A 15,893-nucleotide genomic window follows, 5' to 3' on the forward strand; every position below is an offset into this window, starting at 1 on the left:
AAGATACTCATGCTCATTGGGAGTTAGATGTATATCTGATAAATAATTTAGAAGTTGATATGTGTCTTTCAAAATGGAAGAAAAAGAATCAACTATTGGTCTAAGTAAAAATTCAATGAAAGACGATATATTAGCAGTGACCCATTTGTCTCCTGATACGATTGGTCTTAGTGGTATAGGAAACTGGTTCTTGTGTATTTTGGGTAATCCCTTGATTATTGGTATAATAGGGTTGTCAATAAGAAGATAGTTATACATCTGTTCACTAACTTGTCCACACATTAAAAGATCATATAAAATGTCATGCACGTTTTTAATTATTCTATTAATATCATGGGGCATCACTTTAATGTAAGTTGCATCATCTTCAAGCATTAAGAACATATTCATATTATAGTCAGTGGTATCTAATATAACCACCCCTCCACCTTTATCAGCTGGTTTTATGGTGATTTCATTGCAATTCCTTAAATATTGTAGTGAAGTAAACTCTTCTGAAGTAAGATTATAAAAACATGGTTTAACTTTACTAGAAAATAAATTATAAAAATCCTGTTCACATAATTTTAAAAAACACTCAATGTGATGTGGGAAGCTGGGTGTAAAAGTGCTTTTGCGTTTAAAAATGGTCTTATCAGTAGCATTAATGGGATTATGTTTGTCTTTAAAAAATAGTTTCAATGCAACCTGTCTACAGAATAATCTAAGGTCAATGAGAACATGACTAATAGTATCAGGACAAGCTGGAATAAAATTAAGTCCTCTGTTCAACAATGAGATATCAGAATCAGAAAGAGGAAAGCCAGAGTAATTATACAGTAAATCAGTCACATTCTTGTTCTTCTTGTGGGATTGTAGCTTTCTCTTGAAAGTTTCCTTTTCCTTGGGCCTCGACTTAATGATCGGCCCCTGTTGTAGAACTGTTGTTTTACATGATAAGGTAAAAAAGAACAAGAAGGAGTGTCAGTATGTGAGTCTTTTGGTCTGGCTCCTGAATTACCATAAGAATGTTTCAGCCCTTGCTGATTAGGAGGGGGCGTGTCAGTCTCAATGGAAGCTGTATTACCAACAGCTTCCGAAGAAGGAAATGGTAATGGTTCATTAGTCCCCGTTATGTTATTGGTATAACAAACAGATTTTTCTGTAACAGGTTGAGCACTAGTAAGTAAATCATTCGTGTGTAGATGTCCTGCGTTATTAATGTCATTTACTGTATTCACAACAGTAGTATTACGTTTCGGCCAAACAAATATTTGACGGGAAGCAAAATCATTGAAATCCCTTTGTAGTTTACGTAACTTAGTTGCTTTTAGCCTTTCACTATATGCGTTAACTTGTAAACATATATTGTGCATTTTCTTAACACAATAATCTGACTTAAAACGATCATTTAAATCTTTGTAGATAAGGTCAATTTTGCTACGCAAGTCAGATTCTAGCGGATTAAAATATTCAAGAAGTAACTTAATATACCTGAAACCAAGGTCAATATTCAGGTCCTGCCATTTCTTGAGGAGTGTGGGATGCGTCTCCCCATAGGTCGGCATGCAGAGGACCCTCATCCCCCTCGGTACGATACGGTGGTGTAAGCATGCCTCTAGGTGCTGTCTTTGCCAGGCGTACCGCTGTAGCCTGTACATATCATCCTCAAGCTCCTTAGATGCAGTATTGAATTCCGTAATGTTGTTACCTTCTTCATTTGCAGGAACGGTACTGTTAACATGCGATAAATCCAGAGCCAATAAAGGGTTTGCTTGTTGGTGTAGAAGCCCCATCCAGATGGCTGAAGCATCCCTCGTCCCTGGACAATAATCTAGTTCTATATTTACAGTTTCCATCGCGTGCTATCGGTGTAATAGCCAAAGCAGAAAAGATAAAGTATATATAACAAAAAACACCCGATAGCTGAAGAGAGTGCCTATAGAATGAAACAAGCAAAGTAATGGATACCAGGTCCTCTCACCACGAACAAGTACGAAGTCTCAGTAGTAAATCCAAACAGGATCAACATAAAACAGTCTAGTATAAATCCAAGAATAGTCCAATAATAATCCAAGAAAGAGATTTTATTGAGATGTGAGCGCTTTCGCGTAGTACCTACTACGCTTCATCAGACAATATAAAATTTACTTAAAACATCTACTTATATATCAAAAAAGGTGCCAAAATTAGTATTCATTGTTGATTGATTAAATAAAATACATTCAATTGAACTCAATTGAGTTTGGTTCGCATTCAGTTAAGATCAGGCTAAAACATCATATTTTTAATTCATGTGAACAGTAAATGCCAACTAACTAGTGCTATAGATTTCATTCAAAAGATGCTATTGATCAAGATTCCATGATTACAAAAATGTGTCCTTGTAAATAAAGCACTATAATATGTTAAAATTCTCATCAGTAGGTAACCATGAAATAAATAAATAAATGAATAAATAAATGAAGGAAAGGAGAGGAGGGGGGGAAGGGGGGGAGGGGGAAGAACAAACACATAACATTTTTACCAATTGTAAATATCTTTTGATGGTGAGATAAATGCATAAAATGAAATAAGATGTATATAATATATAGTTGACAACCCTATTATACCAATAATCAAGGGATTGCCCAAAATACACAAGAACCAGTTTCCTATACCACTAAGACCAATCGTATCAGGAGACAAATGGGTCACTGCTAATATATCGTCTTTCATTGAATTTTTACTTAGACCAATAGTTGATTCTTTTTCTTCCATTTTGAAAGACACATATCAACTTCTAAATTATTTATCAGATATACATATAACTCCCAATGAGCATGAGTATCTTTTAGTCACTTTAGATGTGAAAAATCTCTTCACTTCTATACCTAATGATTTAGGTGTTGAAGCTATAAGAATATTACTATCAAAAGAGTCCTCTTTCACTAACAGTAGGCAACTATTGATAGGCCAGCTTTTAGAGCTGGTACTCAGTAATAATGCTTTCATGTTTTTAGACAGTTATTACTTACAACAGTGGGGGGTGGCAATGGGCACTCCGTGTGCGAACACGTATGCTAATTTGGTTGTTCTCAGCTGGGAACAAAGTTGTCTATTTAGCCACCCCTCTTTTGCTAAAATAAAAGTCTACAAACGTTTTGTAGATGACATTTTTATCATCTGGGAGGGTACGGAAATTGATTTTAAGAATTTCCTAACTTACCTAGAAACTACTTCTTCATTTCTTAGATTTACCATGGAATGCTCTCATGAGAAGGTACATTTTCTAGACACAACACTTAGTATTACTGATGATGGCTCTATTGTATCAACACTTTATAGAAAGCCTACTTGGAAGAATACTTTATTAACCTTCGATAGTATGCATCCTAGGTACATTTTCCCAGGTGTAATTAAAAGTCAATTCATTAGGTTAACTATAGTCATGACTTGCATTCTGAAGCTGACCATCTGGAAGTACTGTTTACTGAGAGAGGCTACAATCCAAAATTAGTTAATAACATCAAAAATAGCATTATTAAGAACATACCGATAATTATTAAGACCCCCACACCTGTGAATAAAGAATATACAGTTACACAAGCAAATCATGTTGCTATAACTTTGAATTATACTAGCAACATAAATAGTGTAAAGGAAGTTTTTCATAATAACTGGAAGATCTTAACCATGGATCCAGATACCAAATTAATTGTAGGAAATAAACCTCATTTTATGTATAGGAACAGCCCCAATCTTAAACGGATATTGTGTAATGATGTTCATCTTACACATTCAACATCCATTCTTACTAGTAAAAGAACAGGTACTTTTCCTTGTCATAGTTGCAATAGATGCAATTTTATTTCTGAAGTACAAGAGTTTCAACATCCCAGTTTGAATTATACCTTTCAACTGAGATTTTTTGCAACTTGTACTACAAAAAATCTAATTTATCTTGCAACATGCAAAAAAAAAAAATGTCAGGCGTTCTATGTTGGGCTAACAAAAAGATGTCTGAAGGATAGAATATATGGTCATCTCTATGATATACAGAGAAAAAATGACCTAAATGCTCTAGCAAAACACATAATAGAGTTTCCTTCACATAAGTTTTGTTTTAGAGTTTTAGAGATAATCACAATTAACAAGAGAGGTGGTAATAATGCCACACATTTGAGTAATAAAGAACTAAAATGGATCCTACGACTAGGTGCCCACATACCCCCTGGTATAAATAGTTATATTTCTATAAAACCTGTTCTAGAAACTAGGTGAGTTTTTTATACATCATATGTTTTATACTATACATAATTAAGATACACATTTTATGTGTGGTGATATATATATATAAAGAACATATTTTATATACTTTATTATAGCTATGTTTTTGTATCCTTGAAACTATTTGCGTATGTTATGCACATATCTTCATAATATGTTTTCTATTTATAGATGTATACACATTTGATTATATTTGCATTTATATACTTGTGCCATTCATAAGCATAATTAGATTACAATATGACTATACTCTAGCTATATTTTCTATAGCCATATAGTTACTATTTAATATATGATATTTGGTTAAATTATTCCATCGTCATACATAAATGATAATTTTGTATCTTGCATATTTATTTAGTTAGTTGTATATCTATGTATTTATTTATTCATTAATTTATTTATACAATCAACTAGTATAGATTTATTAATTGTTTCCATTATCAACATCAAAATATACACATATATATTTATTTATTTATGTATTTATTAACCATTCATGTATTTATTAACAATTTATTTAAATCATTTCATTTGAATCATCATTTAGTTTAGATATATATATATTATTTTTTCTACCTATAATAATTGTATTATTCATCAAGGGGTTTTTATTGTTTTTAATTGATGACTGCTCCTGTACATTTTATGCATATATTATATACATCTTATTTCATTTTATGCATTTATCTCACCATCAAAAGATATTTACAATTGGTAAAAATGTTATGTGTTTGTTCTCCCCCCCTCCTCTCCTTTCCTTCATTTATTTATTCATTTATTTATTTATTTCATGGTTACCTACTGATGAGAATTTTAACATATTATAGTGCTTTATTTACAAGGACACATTTTTGTAATCATGGAATCTTGATCAATAGCATCTTTTGAATGAAATCTATAGCACTAGTTAGTTGGCATTTACTGTTCACATGAATTAAAAATACGATGTTTTAGCCTGATCTTAACTGAATGCGAACCAAACTCAATTGAGTTCAATTGAATGTATTTTATTTAATCAATCAACTATGAATACTAATTTTGGCGCCTTTTTTGATATATAAGTAGATGTTTTAAGTAAATTTTATATTGTCTGATGAAGCGTAGTAGGTACTACGCGAAAGCGCTCACATCTCAATAAAATCTCTTTCTTGGATTATTATTGGACTATTCTTGGATTTATACTAGACTGTTTTATGTTGATCCTGTTTGGATTTACTACTGAGACTTCGTACTTGTTCGTGGTGAGAGGACCTGGTATCCATTACTTTGCTTGTTTCATTCTACAGGCACTCTCTTCAGCTATCGGGTGTTTTTTGTTATATATACTTTCCATAAGTAATGCAATTATTAACTTTTACAGACATCGGTAAGGAGCAAGAAAAAGTTTCCCCAACGGGGTACTTAGCTTTAGTTGAAGACTTCAGTTCTGAAACTCGAAAATGAAAATTTCAGGAGTTGGCTGACTGGCACTTGCGAACTGCTTCTGCTTTGGGCACCGCAAGGCAAGAAAGACTGATGAAATGGCGTCAGCTGCATGTTTTATAACCCTGATGACCTGACGTCATGGAAGAAGGGACAGCAACCCAAGCAGGACCCAAGACTTTGTTAATCAGGTCGACTGAGGGCTACCTGCAAGCAGATAACCCAAATGTAATGACTGCAACAGTGAAACACGAAGAACATCCGCAAGTGACACAGGAGGCATCTGAAGAAGATTTGCCACATAGTGATGCTCTAGCGGCCTCTGTAAGAGACTGGTACAGAAATTCAGATGAATTTGCACAGCAAAGGAAGGTGCAAGAAACAGCTGCATCTCACATGGGTAATTTGCAAAGTGATGGACCAGTGAGTTACCATATGAAGCAGCAGCAGATGAAACAAGCACTACCCAAAGAGGGTATGTCTCGGGAAGATGTTCAGAAACTTTCTGAAGAACGCTTCCAAGAAATAGAGAGCAGAGAAGATGCTTTCAGTCTGGAAGAAAATGATCTAACAGAAGACCTGCTTGATTTAAAAGAGATGGAGATGTTATGATAGATGAAAGAAGCAGATTACAGAAAGTGAATAAGAACAAAAATGCTATAAGACTGATAAAACAGAAGGGTAATCAGGACTATTAAAACAATTCACATGATATAGCAGAAATAGCTAAGATATATTTTGTGTTACCACAAAAACAAGAATGTATTAAAGGAAAGGTAGGGAACAACTAAAATGCCACCATGGAATCACCCAATAGAAAACGGGGAAGATATCATCAAAAGTACTTAGAAAGACAGACATAAGAGTAACGAACAGTATCAAAGCGGGCTAGGATCTATCACGCACTGTTGCAAATAATAAAAAAAAGTTATGCACTCATCATAACGTTCTATCTATGTTGTCCATTTTTATTCTTCCTCAACTGATGGGTTAAGATCTGACTTGACTGCTTTTACCAGAATTTTGTATTCAAAACTCTTGACCACCACCCTTTACCCATAATGCCCCACCAACCTAACATACCTCAGATTGAGTTTGCTGTCCCTAGATACTCTAGATATAGAGAGACAGTCTGTTAATGAAATTAACAAAGGCAGAAAGGACAATGGAAGCTGAAGCTCAAACAAGGAATACAGGCTCCTGTAACTCTTAGGTCTTTCCAGAAAAGGATGGGGTCAGGTGGGAGGAATGGTGAGAAAGAATGAAAATGGACAACACAGACGGAATGTTATGGTGAGTACATAACTTTTTTTTTTATCTGATGTTGTCCTTTTCATCCTTTCTTTAACTGATAAAACAGAGACTCAAAATGCTCAAACCTTGAGTGGCCCTCATGGAAGGATATTCCAGAATACTGCAGAGACAAAGGCCACTCTGTTCCTGGAAACAAAATCTAATTTGTAATGAGCAATAAAAGTGGGGGTATTAGTCCAAGCTGTAGCTGCACAAATGTCATCTAAGGAAGACCTTGACCAAAAAGCTCAAGAGACCACCACATACTTTGTGGAGTGGGCTCTAGGAAGCTTAGGCAAGGATAATCATTTTTTTACCATAGACAAAGGTGATACAATCAATTAACTATTTGGCCAATGTAACTTTGGAGACTGGTCTACCAAATCTGTTAGTAGAGAAGAAAAAAACAATTGGTCAGTTTTCCTGATGTCTTTAGTTCTATGTAGATAAAAGCAAAGCTGTATAAACAAATCCAGTAGATGGAGCATATGCTCTCCCTTATTTGAAAGGTTTGGAAGGAAAACAAGGAGATTGATGACTTGGTTTATATGTTGGACTCAGAAGCTACCATAGGCAAAAAAAAGACAAGCTGGTCCTCAAGGACACCATGTCATTGTGGAAAACTAGGTAAGAAGGTCTGGAAGATAGAGCTGGAGTTCGGATACTCATCTAAATGATGGGATAGCAGTCAGAAAAATGGTTTTCCAAGACAAACATTTTAGATCTATCATGGCTGATGGTTCAAAAGGCATTTGGGTTAATGGAGGCCTAAGTAAAAAGGCTCCTTTGAGAAAGGCTTTACATAGTTTAGAAGAAGCTGAGAAAGAGTTATTTTTGCTCAAGAGGAAATTAGAAATGGCAGCCAAATGAACATTAATAGTTGAAAAATTAGCACCATCATTGAAAACTGAAGCTAAAAATTCAAGGACAGAAGGCACAGGTGCTGAAAAGGGATCCAGGTCCCTGTTAAGGGCCTAGAAAAGAAATCTCTTCCATTTACTTTTGTAAACCTTTCTAGTAGAAGCTTTTTGAGAAGATAACAAGATGTGACAGACCGGGGAGGACAAGCTGGACTGTCTAGAAATAAATGGAATTGAAGAAACCATGCGGTCAGTTTGAGTCCTGTTAAGTCCAGATAAGTCATCCCTGTTGGGTGAGATAGGAAGTGTGTAGTTGTACCCAGTATCCAGGGAGGATGTAGAAGACTAGGTGAGGGAAAGGGGAACCAAATCTGTCAAGGCCAAAAGAGGAAATGAGGATAACTCTGCTCTTCAAATGGAATGCCTTCTGGAGAAACTTTGGAATGAGAGGCAATGATGGATAAGCAAAAAGGAGACGGGGGGGGGGCAATCGTGAACTAGAGCATCTCTCTGTAACTCCCCTGTTGGAGGGATCAGAGCAAAGAACCTGTTGAACTTGTTGTTTAGGAGAAAGGAAATCAAATTGTAGCATGTCTGGCCCTATTGACAGACCACTCATGAGGCATCAGAATGGACCTGCTTAGTTTGTCCGCAATCATGTTGGATTTCTCTGGAATGTGTGTTGTTGTTAGAAAACAACTGGAAGAGTTTGCTCATTGCCATACTCTCATTAATTCTCGACAAAGTGGACACAACTTGATTCTTCCCTGTTTGCTGATGTACCAAACCACTGCCATATTGTCTGTCTGAATGGCAATTGTCCCAGATGGCAGAGTGTTTTGAAAGACCTGCAATGCTAGGAGAACTGCTCTCATTTTTGGGACATTGATATGTATCTTGGCATCTTCTGAAGACCACATACCTTGGACTGTCCTTCCCAAGTAGTCCATCCCCACCCCAGTTGGGAGGTGTCTGTGGTCACTGTGGCCATGGGCAGGGGGAGAACAAAAGGATGACCTTCTGAGAGTTTGTTCAAATGAATCCACCAAAGAAGATACCTTTTGCAAACCTGTGTGATCTTGACTGGGGCAGTTAAAGGATGTTGAAGAATGGACTACTGAGTCAACATAGTTCATTGAAATTGAAAGGACTCCAGTCGCAACTAAACAGCTTCAAGAATTTATTAAAATATAAAAAAAGACAGTAAAATAATGTGAGCGCTTTCATCTCACCACAGAGACTTCATCAGACAAATAATGCCTTCCACATCACTTCCTTAAATACCCTCCTTAATTAACCCCTTGCAGTACGTGTCATATAAAATAGTTTTTCACATTACAAATATAGTGTTAATAAAACATCGTTTACCAAGCTTAAGTGTCATTTTCCACCATTTTAGAAAGTTAAAATAATAAATGAATTTTTCATTTATGCATATAGTACCTCAAATTACATAACCAAGACATATTATTTAAGTCTCCATTCATCCTATAATAGCTGCCCTTTCCCTTAAAATGGGTTTAACAGATACATATTCATTCAGACCAAGGGGGAAGGTGGTTTTTAACCTAAGTTGCCACATCAACTCCTTTTTTATTAACGTTAATTTCCAGTCACCTCCTCTTGGGTTCTTTTTCATTACATCCAAGACACCAAACTTGAAGCCCCCAAAGCTGACACACTCACATGAGTGTTTATATAAGGCACTAGTTTCTTTTCTTGTTCTTATGACGTAAAGGTGCTCATAAATTCTATTTTTGAGCATCCTCTCAGTTTTGTCTATGTAAAAACTTGGGCAACCCCCACATTTTACTAAATATATCAGTTTGGAGGTTGCTCAATTACCTTTTTTGAAAAAGATTTTACTCTGCAGTCCATTTTCTAAGGTTAGATTTTGTGTACCAATGATGTAGGAACAGAAGTTGCATGCTCCACAAGGTGTTGCCCCCTTCCCACTTCCCCATTTTTGAGTCGATCACCCTTAAGGAGTTCCTTAACATTCTTTCCTATCCTGTAGGTGAACCTCAGTTTGTCGCCCACTATTTCACTTAGATCTTTACTGATTTTAAAAATGTTCTAATTACCTTGTAGTATATCACTCAAAGGTTTGGGAAAATGGTTAAGCTCCGTAATAAATACCTTATCAAACTCTTTTTCTGAATCCTGAGTGTTTTCTGTATCAAGCCCTACCCCCAAAAGAGGGGTGTATTTGGTACCCCATCCTTTGAGAACGTCCTTCAAAATTTTGGTGACCAGTTCAGTAGGGTAGCTCCTGTTATTGAACATTTCCTTAAGCTTATTTAATTCTGTCTCCAGTTCATTCCGGTCAGATGTCATCATAGCTATCCTAATAGCTTGACCCTGAACTAGGTTTCTTTTTTGAAATTGGGGGTTACAACTATCATAGTGCAAATAGCTGTTACACCAGGTATCCTTCCTATGGATGTTAGATTTAAATCCTCCAATGATGTGTGACACAGTTACATCCAGGTAGTTAATTCTGTCTTGGTTCCACTCATGTGTAAATTTAAAATATGTGGTGCAATCATTATGGTACTCCAGGAATCTAGGTATTCCCTTGGGGTCACCATCCCACAAAATAAAGATGTCATCCAAATACCTCACATATAAGTGCAGGCATTTTGAAAAGGTACTATTAAGGACATATTGCCTTTTCTATCCCAACATAACAAGATTTGCATATGTGGGGGCACAAACTGGTCCCATCACTACTCCAGTGTTTGATTCTCTCCTCTGAGAGGGATTTTTTTTTTGCGGCACTATAGTGATATAAGACTGGATGTTAGAACAAATGCTTTAGTATGTCATGTGCATACACATCCCACTAACCAATTCTTATTTTCCTGTTTAGAAAAAGTGGATTTTAGCAATAGATGTGGGGATATTAAAAATCAAACTGAAGTAGTAGAACTGAGGTGGATAGCAGACCTGCGAGCAGATAAGAAGCCTAGACTTAATGGCATGGTCCTTTTAAAACCCTTACTTAAGGGTAACAGCCTCAGGAAATGATGTAATAACTTAACTGGATGAAAGGATCTACTTATTCTCCAGTTTCTAAAGGTTGTTTATGGATCTGAAGAAGGCAGTTTGCTGAAAGCACTTGTCCTCTAACAGCTATTTCGTGATTTTGTGATTTTAATCTGTTTATTAAACGCTTTTTGCCACAGATTCTAACTTGGAAGATTCTCCTATCTCTGTGGCTTAACAGTGATTTTATCATTATTCACTCGAGAGGGAAATTGTCTAGGCTTAGAATGGCCTACTAAGAAAGATAGCCTAGTAATTAGCTATGTACTTACTGAAGACAGATTATGTATCACAGGCAGGTATAAGCCTAGCCTTAAGCAGAATTCTACCTTCTCCAAGGATGATGCCACAATACAAACAAAAATGATTCACTTTAGCAATTAGCTTAGCTTCTGGTGTCAGTCCAAGGGGATCCAATAGCTGCCAGCCTGGGAAGACATGGTAGACAGGCCATGCTGCTTTGCCAGAGATGGTCTGCAACTGTTTCCTCTAGGCTTTTAGATAATGCCAAAGGAATCAGCCACCCCTACTGCACCTTTTTTTAGGCATTTTTAAAATAACCAACCTCCCAACATAACAAAATCCTCTCTAGATAACCTCATGGTACTGCTGCTTAATGCTAGGAGTCTAAACAAGAAACCACACTCCTCTGGAAAATGCTGACATCTGTACAGTCACTGAGACATGGCTCAAATGTATGGAAAGTAGCCCAACTGTGCAGGGCTACAATGCCTTCCATACTTTCAGATCACAAACTGAACATGAAAGAACCGAAAGATGAGGTGTATCCATTTTCATCAAGGATAAGTACACCTCGAGACTGGTTAAACAGTATCACTCTCTTGAGCAACCAATTAATTATAGGAAGAGCCCCCTGACATATCATAGCTAAATATAGGTCACCCATCATGAAACAGGAACAGTATACCGCATACCTGGACTTACTGGAGTCACTTCCCATACAGCCCAACACCTTACTCATGGGCGATTTTAATTATCCTACTATTTATCCTACTATTGACTGAGAAACATTCATGACCACATACATGCTGGCCCTGAGGTTCTTAGACTTTGTCAATACAAACACTCTGGAACAGCTAATCAGCACACCCACAAGAGGCTCAAATATCCTGGACACAGTACTAACTAACATGGGAGAGCAATGCACCCCTCCATCTGATGTCCTCCTTAGTAAGATCGGACCATAAACCAGTCTTGTTCAAAGTACTTATAAGACCAGATACCCCATCAAGTTCAAAAACGTTTAAGAATTTTTCAGAGACAAATTACCTCCTACTAAGTGATGGTATAAGACGTTCAAAGCTCCTCGAATGCAGACAACATGGACTCCTATACAGAGGTGTACACCAATGCCCTGTATAACCACAAGCAGTTGTATAAATCGTCTGTACCTGACGGGATTAAAACCAGGTCTTGCCAAAAAAACAAGCCACCCTGGTGGACCCCTAGTATAAACACACTATACAACAAGAGAAAGAAACTAATGGCCAAAAACAAGAGGGAATTGGCTCAGCAGAGGGAGAAATCCATCTCTAGCTTAAACAAATTAAAGATCTTGTTCAGTCCTCCAAAACTAATTACAAAGCAAACATAGCCTCCCTAGCTAAGGATAATCACAAGACATTCTTTAACTATGTCCAAAATCTAAAAGGGAATACTCAGCTATGTGCTAAACTGGTTGTGGATAGCACCACCCATACACAACCGGAGTTAATAGCCAACCTGCTAGCTGACATATCCGGAGCAAACGTCACCCCTCTGTCCCCTCCAGTCATCTCCCAAAGTATACCTGCCACTATTCCTCAGCCTATTACTTCAAGAGAGCAGGTCATTTCAGTGCTCTAAAAGACCAAAAACAGCATCAGTGGGACCAGACAACATCCCATGTTGCCTTTCAAACAACTTTAAACATGACCTAGATGACCTAATTGGATCCCTGTTTAACCATAGTCTGTGAACTGGCTTTGTTCTGGCAGAATGGAGGACAGCAACAGTAATCCTTCTACACAAAGGGGGACCCATCAACTGACCCTGGGAAATACAGACACAAACTTCATCTGCAAGAATCATTATGGACTTTATTAACAAGGAAGTAGGTAATCTCAAAACTCTGGGGCCAATCCAGTTTGGATTTGTAATTTTGAATTTGAGAAGGAGTAGATACATGCTTGAATTTCTGTTTTTTTTTTTACAGGAAAAATGGGGCCAACTGGGTTACTAATGGCAGCAGCTGCTGCCCATCGGATGGGTGCAGCAATTTGACGCAATAAGGAAACATTCGCTGTTCCCTCCCTCTGGACTGACAACAGTAGCTCTCCCTTGTCCAATGAGAGGACTCCAACAGCCGCAGGAGTCATGGCTAACTCCCAGTTCATAGTGGCTGTAAGTACTAGACCATAGGGATCTGGGGTAAAAGATGAGTGGTCTGAGCTACAACAAATGACCACAGCAGAGTCACCCACCTGCGGCTAAGGCAAACTGCTAGCCTGCTGTGCTAGCAAAGGCTGTTTGCTTAACTTTTTCTTTTTGTAACTGGGAGAAAGGCTGGCCAAGGGACTGATAGTCTGTTCCATGGTCAAGCTGAATCCAAAAATGGTACCTCTTCCAGGGAGAGGCAAGCAAATCAGCAAATGCTGATAAAACTACCAGTCCATAAAAATTAAGTTTTTTTTTTTAACAGAATAAACACAGTAAAAAGCACGTTCAAACACTATGTCAATCCGAGCAAGGAAAATTAAACACAACTTCACCATAGAAAATATGTTTACAGTTAGTTAACACTATTTTTAAACTGACAGAAAAAAATTAATGCTCTGTTTAAAAGTATGTTACAGTCTTGAGACAGTCCAGTAGAACACAACATTTCTAGCTTTAAAATAACTTTCCGGAAGAGGAAAGTGTTAAAATATCAATACATTTAAGAAAACGGAAGGTTTTCCAAAGGGGAACTTACCTGCCCAGCAAAGGAAAGCACAAGCCGATCACTGACCCTCAAAAGCCTCAGAGGAGCGTAATCTTCTGCATCAGTAAAACTCTAAAGGGCTTTGAGCCTAAACTTGTCTTTTAGTCAGCTCAGCTCAAGCTCCTTGACAGTTCGGGCATGTGAAAGGTGCCCTGAACCTTTGAAAGCTGGCTGGACATTGTATCCTTGGCAGGATATAACCCATAAAGCTAAGGCTACTGCAGAAGTGATCAATATGATAAACATCAAGCCAGATCCATGCATAAGGCTTCAATACAAATTAAATATTCTTCAAAAATGATTTTCTTTAAAAGTAAACCTCTAAGGAAACAATAAGATGAAGCCATGAAACAATAGCAGCATAAACAGCAGGGCTATCCAGTGCTTTGCTAGAATACCATAGCATGTGGAACACAACACAGTACAAGTATTTATATCTTAAAGTTACTATTTGCATATAAATATTGCATCTTTGCCATATATCATTTTTTTTAGTTCTCTGCTACACAGAGGCAAAAACTGGATATAGAAAATCACACAATGAAATTATACACTGCATAATGCACATTACCACTGCACTCTTATGTCATCATACCTTTATCTGAAAATTGACTAATTCCCAAAAACTGCAGATCTGAATCCACACTTCCACTTTTTGCATACATTCGTGAATATCCTAGCAGTCCTTTCTTGCCTGAAATGCGTGGCTGATAGGTCTCCACATTTCCTAGATTAAAAACAAAAGCCACACATTTAGCAGTAAGTAGAATGTTCTCCTGTAACCCTCAAGCTTGTCTGTAACACTTCCTATATATTTCTTTGAAAGCATTAAATGCACTATTATTAAAACAATTATCTTTATATGGTATGAAAAAATATTACATTCTCACTAGTTATTAATATTCAACATTCATTAACATATTTCTACACCCTAGTTGCAATGACTCATTTTTAAAAGTGAAGAGACATCTTTATAACAACTACTATGCAATTCTGCCATGTTTTCAGTAGCAATGATCTAGCGCTAAAAAGTACAATTATGTAAGTAAACTTACCATAAAAATAGATGGTTGAATGATCAATGTTAGAGTAGCATTAGCTATTTGTGTTGTATCTTGGTAAGGGTAAATGGGCTGGTCAACTTCAAAGCTTTCAAGATACCTTCAACTCATCCAAACCCTTAGTCAGCTTGAATTGAGCGGACTAAAAATCAGATATGCATGTGAAGCCCTTCGGAGCATTCATAACAACAGAATGAGGTCCATACTCTTGCATAAAAACATGGAAAAAAATAAACAGAGTTTGAAGGAAGGGAGTGGCTACTGCAGCAGTGATCATTTGAACATCTGTTATTGTAATTTTCCTTACATAACTGCACTATGTTCTTCACTGAAACACTGCTGCAGTATTCTTATATAGGTAGATTACCTATGATTTCACCGACGAGTAGGAGGAAGAATGAAGGTCCAGAAGCTCCAGGAGAAAGGTCCTAGCAATGCCTGTCCTAGACCTGGAGAAGGAGTCTAATTTATAGTACTTGTAAAAGCATGTACAGAGGACTAAATACTTTGAGCATGCAACCCTTTCCAAAAATCCAAAGATGAAGCCAAGAGTCCAGATCCTCCCTGGAACTGTTTTGTTGTGGTGGAATGACAAAAAGTAATACCATGACACAACTATTTTCAAAATGGTCCATTTTGACATAAGTTGCCCTTTTTTCTCACCTTCTAACCTTCACAACAACTGAACAACTGATCAGAAGTTCTAAAAGATTTTATTCTGACAAAATGGCACCCGAGTAGTCTGTGGACATCCAAGGTTTGATGTATCATTTCCCCCTCATTTTAAGTTCTGAAAAGAAGATAGGGAGATGGATAGTTTGGCTTTAGGGAATCTTGGATACCACTTTAGGCATGAAGTGCAATTGTGCAAGATGAACTTACCATAACAGTAGATGTACAAATGATCACTGCTGCAGTAACCTTAGCTATATGGGTTATATTCTGCCAAGGATATAACAGCTGGCCAGCTTCCAA

General features: G+C 37.0%; 1 protein-coding gene across 3 annotated transcripts in view; it reads right to left on the reverse strand.

The window, feature by feature from the left end:
* The window catches only part of TOGARAM1 (TOG array regulator of axonemal microtubules 1), a 1,826,974-nt gene that overhangs the window by 1,514,420 nt on the left and 296,661 nt on the right, over positions 1–15,893 (reverse strand). For all 3 annotated transcript variants that reach the window (XM_044074274.1, XM_044074275.1, XM_044074273.1), the window contains exon 3: positions 14,453–14,584. In XM_044074274.1, the coding sequence (XP_043930209.1) occupies positions 14,453–14,584 (132 nt within the window). The remainder of the gene's footprint in view (positions 1–14,452; positions 14,585–15,893) is intronic.

Source organism: Protopterus annectens, chromosome 6.part0 (assembly GCF_019279795.1).
Source record: "Protopterus annectens isolate FY-2018-M chromosome 6.part0, PAN1.0, whole genome shotgun sequence".
Lineage (NCBI taxonomy): Eukaryota > Metazoa > Chordata > Ceratodontiformes > Protopteridae > Protopterus > Protopterus annectens.